At 36.6% G+C, this 21,790-nt stretch overlaps 1 protein-coding gene across 3 annotated transcripts in view; it reads right to left on the reverse strand.

Moving 5' to 3' along the window:
• Nrx-IV (neurexin-4) overlaps nt 1–12,238 on the reverse strand; it is an 89,133-nt gene extending 76,895 nt beyond the window's left edge. For 2 of the 3 annotated variants that reach the window (XM_089099396.1, XM_089099395.1), the window contains exon 1: nt 12,132–12,232. In XM_089099396.1, the coding sequence (XP_088955522.1) occupies nt 12,132–12,207 (76 nt within the window). In that variant the 5' untranslated portion in view covers nt 12,208–12,232. Of the gene's footprint in view, nt 1–12,131 lie in introns of all 3 variants that reach the window. The other variant, XM_089099397.1, reaches the window with a different exon arrangement.
• Nucleotides 12,239–21,790: the final 9,552 nt, after the last annotated feature.

The raw sequence follows: 21,790 nt of genomic DNA on the forward strand, positions 1-21,790 counted from the left end.
GGGCGGGACCCAAAAAATTCTTCTTTTTTTATGTATGTGTTTTAAATGAAAATGGAGCTCATTAATAATCCATTTTTTCGACTTTATAAAACAATAGCAATTTCAAAAAGAAAATAAATTCGATTATTGTAGATTAACATCGTTGATTTCACCACAACCATCAACTCAGAGTGAGAGAGACAAAAACTCATAAAAACACATAGATTCAGATACGCAAACCGGCAAAGACAGACACTGGGACAGGCAAACACCAGCCCAGACACACAGGCTTAAAGAGTGAGGGATACAAAAACACATACAAATACGCAATTCTCGCCTAAAAACAGACAAAGACAGACACTGGGACAAGCAAACACCCATCCAGACACACAGGCACAGAGAGAGGCAAAAACGCATACAAACATATAAATTCAGACATGAAAACCGACTAAGACAGGCACTGGGACAAGCAAACACCTACCCAGGCATACAGGCAAAGAGAGTGAGAAAGACAAAATACACATACAAATATATGGACTCAGACATACAAACAGACAATAAAAGGCACTGGGACAAGCAAACATCCGCTCACACACACAGGCTTAAAGAATGAGAGACAAAAACGCATACAAACACATAAATTTAGACATGCAAACCAACAAAGACATGCACTGGGAAAAGCAAACACCCACCCAGACACACAGGCTTGGAGAGTGAGAGAGACAAAAACACATACAAAGACATAAATTCAGAGATGTAAACCAACAAAGACAAGCACTGGGACAAGCAAACACCCATCAAGACACATAGGCACGGAAAGTGAGAGAGGCAAAAAACATACAAATACATAAATTCAGACATACAAACAGACAAAAGACAGGCATTGGGAAAAGAAAATAGCTACCCTGACGCACCAGCGTAGAAAGTGAGAAAGAGAGACAGAGACAAAAACGCGCAAAGTCCATAAAATCCAACATACAAACCAACAAAGACAGGCACTGGGACAAGCAAACACCCATCAAGACACATAGTCACGGAAAGTGAGAGAGGCAAAAAACATACAAATACATAAATTCAGACATACAAACCAACAAAGATAGGCACTGGGACAAGCAAATCCCCACACAGACACACAGACTTAGAGAGTGAGAGAGACAAAAATAAATACAAATACACAGTTCAGACATACAAACAGACATAGACAGACACTGGGACAAGCAAACACCCGCCCAGACACACAGGCACGGAGAGTGAGAGAGACACAAACACATAAATTCAGACATACAAACCAACAAAGACAGACACTGGGACAAGCAAACACCAGCCAATACACACAGGCATAGAGAGTGAGAGAAAAATAAACATATACAAATACACAGAATCAGACATACAAATAGACTAAGATAGGCACTGGGAGAAGCAAACACCAGCCCAGACACGCAGGTACAGAGAGTGAGAGAAACTAAAACGCATAGAAACACATAGATTCAGACATACAAACAGACAAAGACAGGCACTCGGACAAGCCAACCCAGAAACACCAACCCAGATAAACAAGGCAAAGACAGTGAGAGAGACAAAAACACATAAAAATACATAGATTCAGACATACTAACAGACAAAGACAGGCACTGAAACAAGCAAACACCTTCCAAGACACATATGCAATGAGAGAGACAAAACACACAAAAATACATAGATTCAGATATACAAACAGGCAGACAGGCACTGGGAGAAGCAAACACCCACCCAGACACAAATGCATTGAGAATGAAAGAGGCAAAAACACATACAAACATATAGATTCAGATATACAAACAGGCCAAGAACGGCAATGGGAGAAGCAAACACACATCCAGACACACCTGCTTAGAGAGTAGCACGCCATGCTAAGTGAACTTAAATGACCCTAACTTGAATGAAGTCATTTCTGAATTTGACTATTTGATTGAATTGACAATTTATATTCTGAATATTTCATGTCTGAATGTATGTGTTTGTATGCATTTTTGTCTCTCTCACTCTCTAAGCCTGTGTGTCTGGGCGGGTGTTTGCTTCTCCCAGCATCTGTCTTTAACTGTTTGTATGTCTGAATCTATGTATTTGCATGTGTTTTTGTCTCTCTTACTGTCATTGCATGTGTGTCTGGGTGGGTGTTTGCTTGTCACAGTGCCTTTCTTTGTTGGTTTGCACATCTGAATTTATGGGTTTGCATGTGTTTTAGTCTCTTTCACTCTTCAAGACTGTATGTCTTGGCGGGTATTTGCTTGTCCCAGTATCAGTCTTTGACTGTTTGTATGGTTGAACATATGTATTTGTTTGTGTTTTTGTCTCTGTCACTCTCTAAGCCAGTGTGTCCGGGCAGGTGTTTGCATGGCCAAGTGCATGTCTTTGTTGGTCTGCATGTCTGAATTTATGTGTTTGTATGTATTTTTGTCTCTATCATTGTATGTGTGTCTGGGTGTGTGTTTGCTTGTCCCATTGCCTGTCTTTGTCTGTTTGTAAGTCTGAATCTATGTATTTGTATGGGGTTTTATCTCTCTCACTCTTTAAGCCAGTGTGTCTAGGCGGGTGTTTGCTTATCCCAGTGCATGTCTGTCAGTTTGTATGTCTGAATCTATGTATTTGTTTGTGTTTTTGTCTCTCTCATTGCATATGTGTCTGGGCGGGTGTTTGCTTGTCCCAGTGCCTGTCTTTGACTGTTTGTAAGTCTGAATCTATGTATTTATGTATTTTTGTCTCTCTCATTCTTATTGCATGTGTGTCATGGCAGGTGTTTGCTTGTCCCAGTGCTTGTCTTTGTCTGTTTGTATGTCTGAATCTGTGTTTGTATGCGTTTTTCTCTCTCACTCTCTTTTCTTGCGTGTCTGGGCTGGTGTTTGCTAGTCCCAGTGTTTGTCTTTTTTCTGTTTGTATGTCGGAAATGATGTCCCTGTCTAAGTCTCAACTACTCAAAAAACAACGACAAAAAAAAGAGAAAAACATTGAAGTACATTGAGAAGAATTGTATCAGATGCAATACTATAGCATTGCCTATACTAAAGAGCCATAAGGTTTCAATGATTTATTATTTTCCTAGACTCACTTCATATGGAAGAAGAGGTTGTATAAGCTTTGAGGGATTCTCATTTGATTGCAAATTAATATTTATAATCCAGTCACTTTTTAAGAGTCTGGAGGGCAACTAGTCCCCATAAGCTCTTTGTCCCCAAATGCATTAAATCAAAAGTTTGAAATACCCATTTTGTTCAGAATAGACTAAAGGTCAAATAAGCATGGCTCCAGGGTTACCATCCTGCCAGAAGTCCCTCGGACAAGGGCATTAATTTATGCAAGTTGTCCATTGCAAAAACATATGATTTTTATGGAAAAGATTTCTGCATAAACTTTGAAGAGGGCTTGTTCAATTGGAAATCAAAATTCCAGTGCGATTTTGAAACTTAACCACGAAATCCATTTTCATCTATGGTAATTCCTTCTTATACAGCAATGTTTCAAGTTGTATGTATGTAACAGTTGTTCAGTTTTTTATAGATGATTTTTATTAATTGTTCTGATAAACCTTGTGATGTCTTTTTTTGTTATTTCCTTTATTTGTTACTTTCTCTATTTTGCACCCTGTCTCTGTATACTTTTTTTGTATTGTCTGACAGGCTAGAAATAAATAAATATTGACTGCATAGCAAAATAAATATATTTACAGATAATTACATCCCAATGACTATCATCATCAGAATCCAATGCAATTACAGCTCCCCAACTACACAGTTAGGGAGCTGTATTCCTTTGCAACCACAACAAAACCCACAATCATTTGTACAACTGCAATATGACAAAATTCTCTGTATTAAAAGTGGTCACAGAGGCAAGTAACTGGTCAATTGTATTACATCTCGGATTTCCCTGAATACCCATCCAAAGTTGAAGAGGCAGTGAATAATCAGAAGAGGTTTGAAACCCAGAACGGTTTTCAGTTGGCAAAATTGTCTTTAGGCATTTCTTCTTACATAAAAAAGGAACCCAAAGATCATGAGTGAATTGAAGTCACCAGCCTTTCTACTTTACACTGCAACAATATGCTTCCTGCACAGTTGTGTCAGTTCTTGGTCAAATTAAGTTACACTGAAACATCACTTTCAATTTTCTTCATTGAGATTGTTGTATTTTTCAATAATCCCTCTTCAAACTTCTGCTCTGGAATGTCTTTTTGCCCTTGAAGAAAAAAGCAGTGCTGAGATTGTAAAACAAGCAGTTGGTAATGTTGAAGTAAAATTATCAGAATGTCTGAGTCATTTGGACAAACAAAAACTATAGAACAGACATTTCACAAGTAAAATGCAACATGAAGCATTATGCAAGACTCAGCATCCTCCTGGCTGTTTTCTAGCTCTGCAATAATGGCAGTAACTTCAACCTCCTGGGTGTTTTCTAGCTCTGCAATAATGGCAGCAACTTCATCAATTTGATATTAGAATCCAATGCAATTACAGCTCCCCAACTACACAGCAAGCTACATTTTTTATTTATTTTTTTTTTTTTTTTTTTTTTGTAGTCCTTACAATCATTGGTACAAGTGCAATACGACAAAATTCGCTGCATTAAGAGTGGTCTCAAAGGCAAGTAACTAGTCAATTGTATCACATCCTGGGTTTCACTGAATACCCATCCAAAGTTGAAGAGGCTGTGAATAATTGGAAGAGGTTTGAACGCCAGAAGGTGTTTTCTATTGGAAAAATTTTATTTAGGTATTTCTTCTTACATAAAAAAGAAACCCAAAGATCATGAGTGAATTGAAGTCACCAGCCTTTCTACTTTACAAGGCAACAACCAGCTTCCTATACAATTGTGTCAGTTCTTGTTCAAACTAAGTTGAACACAATTGTGTCACACTGAAACATCACTTTCAATTCTCTTGGTTGAATTTCCTGCATCTTTCAATAATTCCTCTTCAAACTTGTGCTCAGAAATGTCTTTTTGCCCTTGGAGTAAAAAGCAGTGCTGAGATTGCAAAATCAGCAGTTGGTAATGTTGAGACAAAACCACAAGAATGTCTGAGTTATTTGGACAAAAAAACTTTCGAACAGATATTTCACAAGTAAGATGCAACATGAAGCATTATACAAGTGTCAGCATCCTCCTGGGTGTTTCCTAGACCTGCAATAATGGCAGGAACTTCATCTATTTGTTACTCTTTCTGAAAGATCTCCTCCCAGAAAAATCCTAAAATCACTTCTAGAAATGTGCTGGTTCTTTTGTTCTTCAAATGCCAATTTGATAATCTTTGTTTTCTATCAACAATCTTAGTGAAGAACATTTAAGTTCTCAATAGCATTGATATCTGTCATAAACATTTTTCTGCCAACAATTTATTGCCTCTTTGTTCATGGCACCAGCTACCATCTTTCAGGAAGACAACATGTCTAGATGGGTCCTTCTTGCCAGAATATCTGGTGTAAGTATTAGCAAACATGTGTAACTGTCTATCACCTGTAAGTTGAGTATTCTAGAGTTTCTCAAATATTCTTTGAGAGAAACATTTCAGTCTCTTTTCCATTTGGTTTTTGAGATCAAAATACTACATGAAATCCACAGCCACTCTCATTTCACTGTCTAAAACTACAGTTAGCAAAGGGTCAGCATTAGAATTGGTCTTAAATAGATCCAGTAAAAGGTTATTTACTACCACTATTTAGTTTTAAAACCCTTTCTTCTTCTTTACCAATTGTAAACAATTTGCATGATAGGAGCTCCTTCAGAACATCCACTGGAGAGACTTGACCAACTTGGGATGCCAATATGACCTATTTAATCATGTCCAGTTTCAGAGATGCTGTGACAGCTACACTTTTGGCGGCTGAAACCAGTTTTTGGGTGTCTCAAGGGTTTTAACCTTCATGCTGAGAAACAGGATATTTTTCCATTCAGAAAAACTTCCGATAGCTTTCAGGTCAATGTTTTCTGCAGTATTTACAAATAATAGTCATTGCTTCATCTGCCATTTCATGGGTCACTATGTTTGTCAAGGCATCTTTGTCTTATCTGAATGGATTTCAATAGTTGTAAATGATGGTCAAAGTATTCTAAACTGGGAATTCTACTTTCTAATCCCCAATCTGGTTCATAATCAGAAACACAAATGTCTTCAATTCTAGGCTACTTGCACAGGGCTATTGAAACTTTTGCACAAGACAATACAGTTGTCCCCTTTGAAAGAGCTAGAGTGATAGTTCCCAAGGTGGGGCACACGCCCCACCAGTGGGGGATGGGAATATTTTGAAGGATCATGGGCAGGACGTGCATCCTTTGGGTGACTATACCAAAGACTGAGTCTTTGGGCAGTTTCATATTCAGACAAATTGATAATTAGCAAAGGCCATCTATGTTTACCATCTATGAAAATTAATGTTTACTAGCCCATTTCTCAACGGGAGCTGTCTGCAAAAACTTGCCATCAAAAGCATGCCCACATATATTCTTAAAATATAATACAAAATGGTGAAATTTCTTTATAAAGCAAGTGAATGGTTTGGAAAAGTATTTTCTGTTGCAAAGCAGGTGAGATTTCCAATTTCTTTATCAGAAAGTGCAATTTTCCTTGTATTTGCATCCCTTTTCAAAAACTATTTAAACAAGACAACACTTAAAGAAAGTATTATGCAGGAAAGAGTCTAAGTTTAGTAGAAATTCAGAATTCAAGAAATTTAATTTTATTTATTTGGTTAATAATGAATTTGGTGAATGGCCTAGAACAGTAATTTCTGGTGCAAAGCACCATTAAAACATGTGAAATGAGTAAGGATTTTGAAACAAAACTTGTTGAAATCCAGATATTTCTCATTAGAAATGGATGAATCAACTGCAAATGGATGAGAGGGAGTGAGGTTGTACTGCTAGTATATGCAGGATATACTGATAAAGGTGATTTTGCTGAAGAAAGGTATCCTGCAAATCATTAGAAACCACCACTTCCACCACTGATATACATGGTGAGCTAAATAATTACTTACACACTGATAATGTACCTTTAGACAACACAACAACTTTTGCTGCAGATGGCTCTTATGATGGACAAAAAAAGGCTACTTAAAATTAACAAAAGGTGGTAACCTAGAAATGGTTCTAATGCACTATGTTATTCATAGAAAGAACTTAGTTGCCAGAAATATTACTCCTGTCCTTGTTGAGATGCTAAACTCTGTTGTAAAATGTGTCAATTATATCAAAGCAAATACAAAATGCTAGCATCTCTTCAGACAATTTTATGAAAATGAAAATGCAGGCTATGTGACACTTTTACTTCACACTGAGGTAAGGTGGCTCTAAAAGGGGAACTGGTTAAAAAGACTCATGGATCTGTGAGTTTTTCATTGTGAACTTTAAGTGACAAGCCTAAAATGAAGCACCTGAAAATTGTTGATGGTAAAGCATATGGGAGTTATTTAACAAATATTTTTGAAAAATTAAATATGTTGAATAAACAACTTCAAGGATCAAATAAAACTCTTGTGGATGCAAAGACAAAGATACTTGGCTTCATTATATTTACTAAGGTATGTCAAAAAAATATTTCTCACAAAAATTGCTTACCAGTTTCATTGGCTAAGAAAATGTGAGATGCCCAATGCTGCTGCACTTGTCATTATTGATTGTTTGAAAATAATGACCTGTGATTTTAAGGAGCAATTTACTGAAAAAAAAAGATTTTCCATCATATTGACACAATCAATACTAATGGAAAAGCCTGGATTTACCAACAGGCCCACTAGGCCAGGGTCTAGGGGCACACAATATTAGGGTGCACAATAAATTGTCACTGAGTGATTTTTTTTTTCTTAACAAAACTGGACAGATGTGATTTATTGTCAAAGTGCCAGGTGCACTCTACCACCATACTGCCTATTCACAGGAAAGTGGATTTAAAACATAATAGGAATTCCATGGCACCTTAAAAACTGTTAGATGCATTCAAGAATGGCAGCTTAGAGTTCAATATCGCTTCTCTCTTTCATTACTTTTGGCTCAACAGTTGCATTCTGTTCAGTGCTTCCACTATCCTCAGATTTCTTGGGATTTCCCCAAAAATCTTGCTAAAACAAAGCAGCAAAAACACTTGGGCCTAGAAGTTTCAAAGCTTTAAATCTAGCCCTGCTAGTCAATATGTATGATATTTGGATACAGTACCAAGAAGAATTCTAGGAAATAAAAGATGTCTGTTAAAACTATATTCAAAATAAAAGGAGTGATGGTGTGGCTTTGTGATGAGAGAAACTAATTACCCACATTCAACCAAGTCTGCAAGAAAATTGTTATCACATCTTCATATTTACCTGAATTTGGCATTGGTACTCTCAATTATTTGTTATCACAGAAAAGAAATCAACTTGATATCACTGAAAGAGAAACCTAGAGACTTGACTAAATTGGAGCCTGATATAAAATCTCTCTGTCACAGACATGACACATCAGGATCTCACTTTAAGGTGAGCCCAATTTTTATTTTTCATTATTACTAGTTAAATAATGAAATGATCAATGTATTTCAGAATAATATTTTGTTCAAATAGTTGCTATTTCTGCATTTCAGTTCTCTATTATATATTGGGAAACTTAATTTATTTATCTATCTTCCACTTTCCTCTTTCATGGATGATTTATTCTGTGGAAGTTGGTTGGATGCCAGGTTAATGGCCTTTTGAGCTTCCTTAAGGTGAATATATGGAAAATTGCAAATGAAAAAATTAAATGTCATGAGGGAGGCATCAGGATTTTATAAATGTCAAGGTGGGGCATTGGCTGGGAACCACTGGGCTAGAGGGTCTAGTGTATCACATTTAATACCACTTTTTGATTGGCTTCCAGGTTTTTGCATATTTATATTGATCAGACAATTTACTTAGGCTGTGCTATTGCACTGCCTATGGTATTTTGTCGTGAGATTTCAATTATACAGCATTGGAAGTGCCAACTAGACCAGGTAAGTCCCCTCCCCCCCCACCCTAAAATTCATGATATGGGTGCCCATGAAAGGAACAGATATAGAAAAGAACAAAAAAGTTTGTGATAATTTGGATGTAGAGAAAGATTTGTTTTGTGAAGAAGAATAAGTGACAGTACTAAAATGATTAAAAAAATAATAAAAACCTAGGTGCTGATAGTGCGGTAAATGAGTTTTTTATATATGGTGGTTGTGAGGGTAGACATAAGTTACTGAAGAATATGAATATTATTTTTGAAAAAGGGGAAGTACCTAGCAATTGTAGGAAAACTCTAATTGCACCTCTTCATAAGAAAGGTGCTAAGAGGGAGCAAGGTAATTATAGAGGCATTAGTCTAGTTTCTGTAGGAAGTAAATTACTTTGAATGATGATACTTTTTAGAATTAAAGATGCTGTAGACAAAGTTTTAAGAGATGAACAGTGCGGTTTTAGGAAGGGCAGAGTATATTGACCAAATTTTTACTCTTAGATCAATAACTGAGAAGTGCGTGAGTCATCAAATGCCTTTAATCCTCAGTTTCATAGATTGTGAGCAGGCATTTGATTCAGATGACAGAAAAGCTTTAGCAAAGGTAGATCTCTAGCAATGCAGTAGATCTCCAGCAATGATTATTAAGCTCCTAAAGGGCCTGATCCAACCAAAATTAGAATTTGGGATGTCCATTTCCATGCCAGTTAACAAGCTTGACCAATTGATTCTGAAATTGGTGCACCAGCAAGCAACAAAAAGCATAAGGGGTTTTCAAAATTTGCCATATTCTACCAGACTCCAGAGGCTCAATGTACCATCTCTCACATACCAACATAAGTGAGGGGATGTATTGATGGCATACAAATTGATCTGCAACCACAATATCATCCCTGACTTATTCCAGTTAGATAGTTTGTCAAGAACAAGAGGGCACCCCCTGAAGCTCTACCAGAAACATGCTAATACCAGGATGCAAAGCAAATTTCTCTCCAACCATGTGGTTGGCCTATGGAATTCCCTGAGCCAGAATGCAGTCATGTCTCCTAATACTGAAGTCTTCAAGTCAGCTGTTGACAGAGATTGATGCAGCAAGCCATGGCATACAGTTTTGGATGCACCCAATGAGCTGAGTCACCATCATCATTGACCAGTGTCTACAGGATTCATCCTTATTGCTAGCAAGTGCAATTTAAGGTAATTTTTAAAGGTAATGTTGTAAGAAAAGATTAAAGGGAAATGGGAATTTCTTGGGAGATTGTAAAGAGGGAAGCTTTGAATAGATTGGGATAGAGGAGCATGCACAGCTATGCTGGCCTCAGGTGACTTGGTGCCAGAGTGAGTTGTTAGTAGTATTAGTAGTGTCTTTCAATTTGACCTATGGTACCTGTCTTCTATGCAATCTTCTAAGCCCCAGAAATCAGGGCTAGGTAGACATGGTAGCTTGAAAACCCCTTTCCAAAATGGATTCTAGACCCTTATTTCATTCATGGAAATTTTATTTAGCCTAACTAACTCCACTACTTCCCAAGACAGCATAAATACTGTCATCTAGAAATTTACCCAATATTGGTACTATTTTAAATTGAGATTAAACTAAAACAATTCAAAAGGAGGGGAGGAGAAAAGAAATAAGACAGATAGAACAGGTTCAGAACTTGATAATGGTTAGTTTCATTGAGTAAAGAGCTTACTAACAAGTTATGATGCCATTTGAATCAGAATTCTATACTCTATTCAAATATGAAAATCATTCTCATTGCAAATTTCTTTCAATAAATTAGAATAGTTTTTCTTCTTTCTGTTTAGGAATTATGGAATTCCCAACTAAAACTATTTAGTCTTCTTACATGTTCTTTTTCTATGTGGAGCATGCTTAAACATAGCAGGTTACTCTAATTTGTGTCCTGAAGTAGCTTGTTGAATTCCAGGCACTAGATAATCCTGATTTAGATTTGTCATGTATAATCCTGATATATATTTGATGTATACTATTCCAATACTTGTTGTGAGGGTGTGGTTAGCTAGGCTTTTAACAGATGGTGGTATGGAATTGTTATTTAGGCTATTTAATTGCCAATTGTTTCTTCTTCTTGAATGTCCAAGCCTTGGTAAATATTTACCAAATCATATTATTGATTTACAAATAAAGTGAATATAGGTCTACCATTTGATACCTTTTTTTATGCTCTCTCCAAATATAATAATTATATTTGTTGGAAATTAATTTTACCCCCACCCCTAGGCTATATACCAATTCAGGGTATATATTTGTACATTAGAGGGGTGGGGTAAAGTTAAAATTTACCTCCCATTTACATCATAAATGAAATTTGCCCTCACCCCCCCCCCCTAATGTGCAAATATATCCCCTGAATTGGTATATAGGCTATATAGGGGTGGGGGTAAAATTCATTTCCAACAAAAATGATTATTATATTTGGAAAGAGCATAAAATAGGCATCAAGTGGTAGGCTATATTCACTTGATTCATAAGTCAATAATATGATTTGGTAAATATTTACCCAATCCTTGCCCAAGCTTTGTGTTAGCCTAGTTAGTGCTGTGAGTCTGACAAAAATGCATGCAAAACTTGGTAGACAGCATTTTTTAACTTTTCATGTCATTTTTAAGGGTTAGGCACCCCTTGGAGGAACTTATTCCTAGATATTCATAATCAGAAGGTTTGATATGAATAGAAGTGATTCCACAACCCATGAAACAGATTTTTCAAGATGATCCAAAAATTATTATCTTTTTGTCTGCTGGTGCCTGAACTAGCCTAGCCTATTATGTAATCAAAAACAGAGATGTATGGGAAATAGACCATATAATCTGGGTTATATATATTTGCACATTAGGGGAGTTGGGGATACAATGAGATACAGTGAAGAACTTCTAGAAACCACAAAGGCTAAGTAGCCTAGCCATATTATTTTAAGATTTTTTAAAGATGTTTCAGAATTTTATAGGCTTTCCTTCTCAATAGCCAGAATTATGCATTGATACCCATGTATTAAAGAAACAAGCAGAGCTCAATTTAAAAAATAGAAATGCAGGATTTACACATGATAGGCTATGGCAATTCTAGGATATGAGCATGACACAGGGTAGGCTAGCCTACAATGACACTAAAATATGGCTAAAGTCTAAGTTTTCAAAATATAACAGATGGGTTCATAAGATACCTTGACAGCCACCTAATGCTGAAAATGCTAAAAGCAACCCAACAGCAAATGGAGGCTTTAAATAACAGGAAAACATTTCAAAGCATTTGGAGGAGAGCGCTTTTTTTCGTCTATTCTTCAAAGAAAACTCATACTTACCAGAGTTGTGTTTTCATGCACCAGGTTTGAAGCATGTTTTGAGCGGGTTCGGCAAAAATCGTTTTCAGGTTCTCCTTGTCGAACCCAGCAAAACTTAAAAGCGTTTTCATCTCACGGGTTTCAAGCGTGTTGGACACGGGTTCCTCAAAATTGTCTACACATATGTATAGGTTAAAAGCAAAATAAGAGTCCAGCAAAATAATCTATCTGTGCATGCTGGGACACTGAAACAAGTATTGCAATCTTTGCAGACTTTTCAAGGGAGCCGGTCAAAGACACTTGAAAGAAATATTGTATTTCAGAGAGAAAATCAAGAGAATTAGCTGTCTATAGCCTCTCATATTGCACATTCCCCAGTCAGAATAGTATACCATCTTAGTGAACTCCTAAATGTCATAAATAAAAGCCCTTATGCAGCAATGGCTCTCTGAGGCAAAGAGGAAAAAACGGTAAAAAAAAAAAAGGAATCACCATTAATCAGAGTAATTTTTCAATTACTGTTCTTAAGAGTCACAAAGCGTCTAATAGGACAGCTTCGACTACAAATTAAATAGGACTTTCATATCAGGTAACAACATGATTTTGATTTTTCAGAGTTGTGATTTCAGCAGAAAACTGAAATCAGGACAAACATTACAAAATTCTTCCTTCATAGTAACTAAATACAAAGCAAAGGTTTGTCTAAAAAAACTAGTTATGAATGAGCTCAGATAGGCCCAGTCTACCCCAACCACAATAGATTAGTACTTTTCTCATGGGCCGCTTAAAGGGACAAGTCAGATACAAAGTAAATGACTACGTCCCTATCTTGGATTCAGCGGAAGCTGCAACCTAGTAAAGAGAGAATCTCGGTTCACGCTAACCAAAAATTTAAAAATGTGGTTTCAGAAAAACTGTGTATTGCAAAAAATTCTTATTCGATACTGATTCAGGAATGATATCGGTAAATCCATCAAGGTCCTTCCCCCAACTGCTTTTTCACGGTGACTTTCGAGTGTGGGGGGGGATTCCCGGGGCCGTTTCAGCTGTGAGAATACTAGGCATTTTGCCTCTTTTTCCACTTTGTTAAGCTTTAACCGAATTTTTTTCATCTTTTTCAAGAGTTTTATGTTTGATCCTGGTGTATACGGACACTTTAACATTTTTTTTAAAAGTCGTAAGCCTGAAATTTCTATTCCTGCGAGATTACCCCTCCCCCCACCCATGCAGTCTATTTCACGGGGATTTTCGGGGACCTTTCCCTTCATTCCATTTCAGAAGGCTTTTAAGACGGGACTTCTAGTGAATTTCTTCAATTTAGACCTTTTCCCTTATATTTCGTAATCCTAACTCTTTATTTTCCTGCAACTTTGCATCCTAGGCCATTTTGAATAAAGGCATACTAGGTGTTTAGGCTATAGAAAGATAAATAAGGCTATATTAACTTTTTGCTATAAAAAGATAGATAAGAGCATACTAACTGTTTTACCTATAGCAAGATAGATAAGGGGCATACTAGCCTTTGGCTATAGCAACATAGATAAGAAAATTACGAACAGAATTACCATACTATTCGATTCTTCTTTAACTCATACTTTCCAGCTTACAATTTACCCATCATCCCCCAATAGCCCTAAAACATAAAAGAGTTGGAAACTTTGATTTTTCTGACATTCCAAGATTTTAAGAGGGCTTCCTCCAGTACTCTGTTTTTTTTAACAGAGTACTTTTTTAACAGGTTATGTTCCATGTTTACAGAGGGCCCTTCCCTCCCTCTAGTTCAGAGAATTTTAAAATTTTAAGTCGTAGAGTAAAATATTTTTATTTACAACATATGCATAAATAAATGTCACAAAACAGCGCACATGCCTGGTGGCATACATTAGCACTGAAAATATTGCCAACGAAAAAAACCAGCCGTCTATTAACTAAATTTTACAACAACGAAAAAGAAAACCATAATAAACAAGATGCTAAGATTAAATCCGAGAAAAACAAAGTTTTTCCAAGGGAAGTAAAGAGCGAAGTTGAAACTTAAAACGGACAAAAATTATTGCTTCACAAAAATTATTCCTATCTAATAAATATAAATCAAACTAGTACAAATAAATCAACTAATTGTGTTTCCCTGCGTTTCTAAGATAATAGAAAACTAGCGCTTTACTGAAAACACAAAAAATCAAGTATTAAAAACAGGAACAATGATTTGGGAGTGAAAAGTGAGTATGAAGCCTGACAACAGTAAATAACGACTTCTATAAAAAACCTTATATGCCCCCAGGCCATAACTTAAAACCCTTGCTCTGAGGGTTGTTGGGGAGTGTCCTCCTCAAAAACATATTTTCTACCTGGAAATCAACTAGCCTACGCTTAACAAAATTGATATCCCAAAATTTGTAGTGGATATTTTTTGTGGAATGATGGGCGTGGGGGGGGGCTAGGTGCCCTCCGATCACTATCGAATTTTAAAAAGGGTGCTAGCCCTTTGAATTTCCAATCGAATGAGCCTGTTTTGAAGTTTCTACAACAACACCTTCTATAAAAACCTTATATGTCCCCAGGGCATAACTTTAAACCCTTGCCCTGAGGGTTGTGGGGGAGTGTCCTCCTCAAAAACACTGTTTCTATCTTGAAATTAACTACGCTGAACAAAATGGCTATCTCAAAATTTTGATTAGATGTGTTTGGGGGAATGATGGGTGTGAGGGGGGGGGGCGTAGTTGCCCTCCAATCACTTTCGACTATTAAAAAGGGCCCTAGAACTCTCGATTTCCAATCGAATGAGCCCCTTTTGAAGTCTCTACGACGACCCCTTCCATACGAAGTGCCCTGCTCTTAAGCAAAAAAATATATGGTACATTGTGCCAACATTGTTCTTATATGCCCTCGGGCATAAATTAAAACCCTTGCCCCGAGGATTTTGGGGGAGTTTCCTCCTCAAAAACATATTTTCTATCTGGAAATCAACTACGCTGAACAAAATGGCTATCTCAAAGTTTTGATTGGATGTGTTTGGGGGAATGATGAGCGTGGGGGGGGCTAGTTCCCCTCTAATCATTTTCGAATATTAAAAAGGGCACCAGCCACCCCAATTTCCAATCGAATGAGCCCTTTTTAAAGTTTCGACGACAACTCCTTCGATATGAAGTGCCTGTCGAAGAAAGAAGAAAAAAAACACATTGTGGCCACAAAGCTCTTTACTTAGGCAGCGCTATCGTGCTGCCGATGAAGAGTAAATGCAATGTCAATTATAGACGCGTCTTCGAGCAACCTTTCGTCACCTATTGGTTCCATAGGGAGAGAGGAGCGGTAACCTAATAAAATGCCTAACAAGAAAAAGAAACATTTTTTATTTCGAAACATTTTTATTCTCAAAAGTAAGATAATAACATAGTTATCTCACTCTTTTTTCACACACTGATTCAGAACGTTGTCTTAAATATATTTCACATATGTATTTAATCCATCTTGTAGTCAATGTACATCTGCAGTCATAAATCACATCTGTTCAAGATTGCCAATATTATCATAGGCAGCGCAATAGCGCTGCCTAAGTAAAGAACGATGTTGGCACAATGTATTATTTTTTTCTTTTAGACCAGGGCACTTCGTATCAAAGGAGTTGTCGTAGAAGCTTCGAAAAGGGATCATTCGATTAGAAATTAGAAGGGCTTGTGCCCTTTTTAATAGCTGAAAGTGATTAGAAGGCAACTAACATCCCTCTCACATCCACCATTTCCCCAAACACATCCAATCAAAATTTTGAGCTAGCCATTTTGTACAATTTAGTTAAAAGGTCCAGAAATTATGTCTTTGAGGATGACACTCTACTCACAGCCCTCAGGGCAAGGGTTGTAAGTTATGCCATGTGGGCATTTAAGGTTTGTATTGGAAGCGTTGTTGTAGAAACGTCAAAAAGGGCTCATTCGATTTGAAATTGAAAGGGCTACTGCTTTTTTTAATACTCACAAGTGATTGAAGGGCAACTAAACCCCCTCTGACACCCACCATTTTCCCAAACACATACAATCAAACTTTTGAGATAGCCATTTTGTTCAATGTAGTTGAAATATCTGGAAATTAGGTTTTTGAGGATGACAACCCCCTCAAGGCCCTCCGGGACAAGGTTGTAAGTTATGTCCTAGGGGCATATAAGGTGTTTATAGAAAGCGTTGTCGCATAAACTTCAAAAACAGCTCATTCAATTGAGAATTGAGAGGACTATTGCCCTTATCAGAAGCACCGCAATAGCGCTGCCTAAGTAAAGAACGATGTGGGCACAACATATTATTTTTGACCAGGGCACTTTGTATCAAAGGGGCTGTCATAGAAACTTCGAAAAGGGTTCATTTAATTGGAAATTGAAGGGACTAGGGCCTTTTTAATTGTCGAAGGTAATTGGAGGGAAACTAACCCCCCTACCACGCCCAGCATTTCCCCGAACACATCCAATCAAAATTTTGAGATAGCCATTTTGATCAACGTAGTTGAAAGTTCTGGAAATTAGGTCTTTGAGGATGACGACCCCCTCACAGCCCGGAGGGCCAGGGTTGTAAGTTATGCCCTGGGGACATATAAGGTGTTTATAGAAAGTGTTGTTGTAGAAAATTCAAAAAGAGCTCATCATATTGGGAATTGAGAGGGGTAGTGTCTTTGACTTGACTTGACTTGACTTGACTTTTATTTTCAACTAATAATACATCATACTTAACTGGCACTTACAACACATTTTTTGAATAACATTATCAACAAACGTAGAGATGGTAAGAACGTATGACGTTTTATTAAGCCACTATTGTGACTTGAGCAGCGTCACACAATCTTTTATCATAAACAAAACTCATTCACTCTTTCTACTCTTTTCATACCATTCAATACAAATTAACTCAATTTAACATTTTTTTTAACATTTTCATTTAAAAATTAATTAAAATTTAAAATAAAAAAAAAAAAAAAAAAAAAAAAAAAAATTAATTCCCCCCCAAAAAAAAATTTTTTAATCTAATTTTAAACTGGAAATGGTTTTCTGACTCCCTATTGCTCTCCGGGAAACCATTACACAAATTAACTGCATAATTTTTAATTGCAAAACTAGATCGACTTGTACTCCTTACTTCTGAGACTAAGCTTCCACGACCTCTAGTCCTATGATGATGATAATCAGAATTAAACTTAAAAAAATCTCTAAAATATTCTGGAGATAATCTATTAAGCACCTGGTAAGTAAACACTCCCGCCTGATGGTCCCTGATCTGATGAATATTTAAAATTCTAAAATTAATAAAAGATTCCCGCGTATGCTCATACTGAACAAACTCACCCAGTACTCGTAGTGCCTTATTCTGAAGAATCTGCAGTCTTTTAATATTTGAAGTAAAATTAGATGTATAAATACAGCAACCATAAACAATAAAAGGATGAAAAACAGTATGATACATATTTCTTAAAACACTTAAGGGTAACACGTGTTTCAAACGCCGCATCACTCCAAGACCTCGTGCAAGCTTAGAAGAAATCATATTTATGTGCTTCTTCCAACTCAAATTATTATCAACATAAAATCCTAAATATTTATTTTCAAAAACCTGTGAAAGCGACAAATTATCAAATACTACGGAAGCACTATTTACAATTTTTCCTACCATACTAAAAATCATATAATTTGTCTTAGAAGTATTAACAGCAAGGTAACTCAAGGAAGTAAACACCAAAAGGTTTTCCAGCGTTCGGTTTGCTTTATCTACTAGTTCTTCCAGTGACTGTGCAGAAATCGTCAAAGCAGTATCATCTGCAAATGCTGTAACAGTTGCTTCAGGCATGTAGAACCTCAGAGTATCTATGTATATGAGAAAGAGTAATGGACCAAGGACTGAGCCCTGAGGAACTTCACATTTTACAGGATAGACTCTGCTAACGATGTCATCTATCATTACTTTAGTTGACCTTCCATACAAGTATGATTTAAACCAATCCAAGCAAACATCTTTTATCCCCAGACTAGATAGGCGACACAGCAGCAACTCAAAATTCACAGTGTCAAAGGCTTTTTTGAAGTCAACAAAGATCGTTAAAGGAATAAGACCTTTTTCTAGAGATCCATTGATTACATCCAGAAGATGATGAACAGCATGGCTAGTAGAATGTTTACTGCGGAATCCAAATTGGCTGTCACACAATATTCCTAGTTTATCCAAATATTCATAAAGTCTCCTGTGAATTATAGAAAAAATTCACAAATCACTCCTGAGATTTTACAAAAAGTAGGCAATAACGATATCTGTCCCCTATCTGATAGTTCTTGTGTCGTCTTAAATTTATACAATTTTATTACCTTTGATATTTAATGACCACTAGTGACTTCGCAGGACTGGAGTGATAGATTTATTAAACCAGATAGACCCTGTCCTGTATGAACTAAGATAGGATTTAAAGCTCTAAGATTAAGTCCATCTATTCCGGCCGAGTTGACTTCAGTCCTTTCACTGTGCTCTCGATCTCCTTTGCTGTGCACTTCTCGAACGAAAAACTGTGCCTTTCGCCTCGATTATCAATAAAGGACTTTAACAGATGTCTTCTAGACTTTTTAGCTACGTCTTCCGTAATACTCGCGCCTATGTTCGTGAAATATTTTCCGAATTCATCAGCCATTTCCTGTTTATCAGTGATTTCACTTCCATTCACCATCAGACTCTTTACTCCATCATTATCATTAGTCTTCCCTTTTAAAACCTCATTTATCAGTCACCAGGTTCCTTTTGCATCACCACTTTTACCATCAAAAGCAGAAGCATAATATGCTTTTTTCTCACTGCAACGCTTATGGTTAACTTTGTTTCTGACTCGCTTAAATTCTTCAAATAAACTCGCATTTTCCGAGCTCTGTAAATGTTTTTCAAAAAGCTGGTTTCGCATTTCCATCATTCCAAGCAATTCTGTGGTCACCCATGGCTTTCTTGGCTCATTTTTGTTTTTCCTCATTTTCCTCAGAGGACAAGACACCTCATATACCGGTAAGAGAATATTCATAAACCTGTCAAATGCTGTAGTTGCATTCTGCTCTTCACTAACTTCATCCCATGCTATAGTACTGACTTGCTCTTTCAGCTTTCTCAAGTCATTATTTCTCATATCTCTATAAACTCTCTTACTTAGGTGTTTAGTCGAAGTTTTGATACTATTTATCATACAAACAATCGGGAGGTGGTCAGAAGCAGGTTGAAGGAGAACATCACAGAATGCTTGCCTCAATAGATTTGAAGAAACAAATATGTTATCAATTAATGTTGCCGACTGAGCAGTGATACGGGAAGGAATCAGATTCACTGGGTACAAATCATGAGATAATGCAAGATTTAAAAATTCTAAATTAACACTATTTTAATTCAATAAATCAAAATTAAAATCACACAGTATAACACACTCTGATCGATTAGACTGAGCCCTGCTTAAAAACATACCAAACTCCTGAAAAAATTCCTCCGGATGAGCACCAGGGGGTCTATAAACCAGGCAAACAATTAAATTTATGACATTATTTATTTCGATCTCAATAGACAAAAATTCAATCTTACCTTCATTCCATAAATAAAGGTCCTCCCTTTCCTCAAAATTCAATCCCTCTCTCACCAAAAATGCAAGTCCCCCGCGCCCCATTGAATGCCGCGACTTCGATATCAGATGGTAACCTGGAAAAGCGTAGGAAGAGAGAAGACTATACAAACTCAAGAATGATTCACAAATTCCCAAAACATCAATCACACTATCAACATTACTTAAAAACTGAACAATTTCTTCAAAAGCCGACGTTATGTGGCAATTCTATTGAGCAACACACAAACTATACAACTCTTTTTTAATTTGCCAAACTCTTCAAAACGAACGTAGTGACTAGGACGGAGCGGATTGGGGCATGCATAAACTCGATCACTAAATTGGAGTCATATCTGATGTTATAGGAAATCATCAAATAAGAGCTAATTTTTTTAAAGCAACTCTAACCGAGTTATTGGGAGTAAACTAACCATAATAAGAAATTAAAATAAAAAGCCACGATCTTTTTTTCTTCATTAGGTATAAAAAACATAAATAAACTATAAATAAAGTAAATATTAATAATTGAATAATAATAAGAATATATAAACAAATATAAAGACTAAAAATTTAAACACAAAAAAAAAACAAATATAAAGACTCATAAATTTAATAGGAATAATTGAATAATAATAATAATAGATAAACACATATAAAGACTCAAAATTTAAATACAAAAAAAACACATATAAAGACTAAAAATTTAAAAACGAAAAAAAAAAATTAAAAAAAAAAACAAAAAAAAAATAAAAAACACAAAGCAACTCAAACACGATCGAATATGTCATTCAGAGACCAAAGTCTACGAGCAGAAGTTGCATTCTCCGGACGGACGTAGATCCGACCTTGGTTTGACCACACGAACTTATTGCCGTATTTTTCCCTTGCAGCAGGCAACAATTCTCTTTTTTTTTCTTTGTAAAGTTCTCAGCCACAAAAATCTTCGTGTTCACAAGGTTTTTTTTGCAAGCAAAAACTTTCATAACTGTGTGCGCGGTCTTTAAACTTAACTAAAACAGGAGGAATTTTATCAGGGCGGCTATCAACAGAGTTCAACCGAAACCTATACACAGATATAACATCACTATCAGCAAGACCTGAGAACGCCATCTTATTGCGTATAATATTCATTGTTGCATCTTTTATTTCAACGCCGGGGGATTGCTTGACACCGTTGAACAGTAGTGAATCCAGTCTCAACTCTTGGTCAGCATCATCGATCAACTCTAGCAACTCGATTTTCAAGTAATTCCAGTTGATTTTGACATATTTTCAGGTCTTTTTCAATCCTGTCAAATCTCGGAGTATATTCCAGTATTATCGCATCGTGAACTACGCCAATTATCTTTTCAATTTCAGCAGCAGATGGTGTGGTCGAGGGGTGAATTTTAAGTGCTTCGTTAACTTTTTGCGCTATAGCCTGTTTCATATTTTCTTTTGTTACTGCTACATCTTTAAGAGTTCGCTCAATAAGTCCCGTAGTATCTGAGCTTGTAGCCAAATTTTTATAAACAAGCGGGCTGAGAGCGAGTTCCTCAAAAGCGCCTTTAACTCCCTTTCCAACTTTGTCTTTATCATAAGCAGCGCAATAGCACCGTCTAAGTACGGAACGACGTAGGCACAATGTATTATTTTTTTTATACCAGGGCACTAGTTAAGAAATCAAGAAATTAGGTCTTTGAGGATGACAACCCCCCCCCCCCCCACACACACACACACACAGCCCACAGGGCAAGGGTTCTAACTTATGCTCTTGGGGCATATAGGTTTTTATAGAAAGTGTTTTCGTAGAAACTTCAAAAACGGCTTAATCGATTGGGACATTGAAATGGCTATTGCCCTTTTTAATTGTCGAAAGTAATTGGACGGCAACTAGCCCCCCTCCCACGCCCACCGTTCCCCCAAACACATTCGATCAAAACTTTGAGATAACCATTTTGTTCCATGGAATA

This window comes from Artemia sp. Qi Xiang Cuo, chromosome 13 (genome assembly GCF_049724085.1).
Source record: "Artemia sp. Qi Xiang Cuo chromosome 13, ASM4972408v1, whole genome shotgun sequence".
NCBI lineage: Eukaryota > Metazoa > Arthropoda > Branchiopoda > Anostraca > Artemiidae > Artemia > Artemia sp. Qi Xiang Cuo.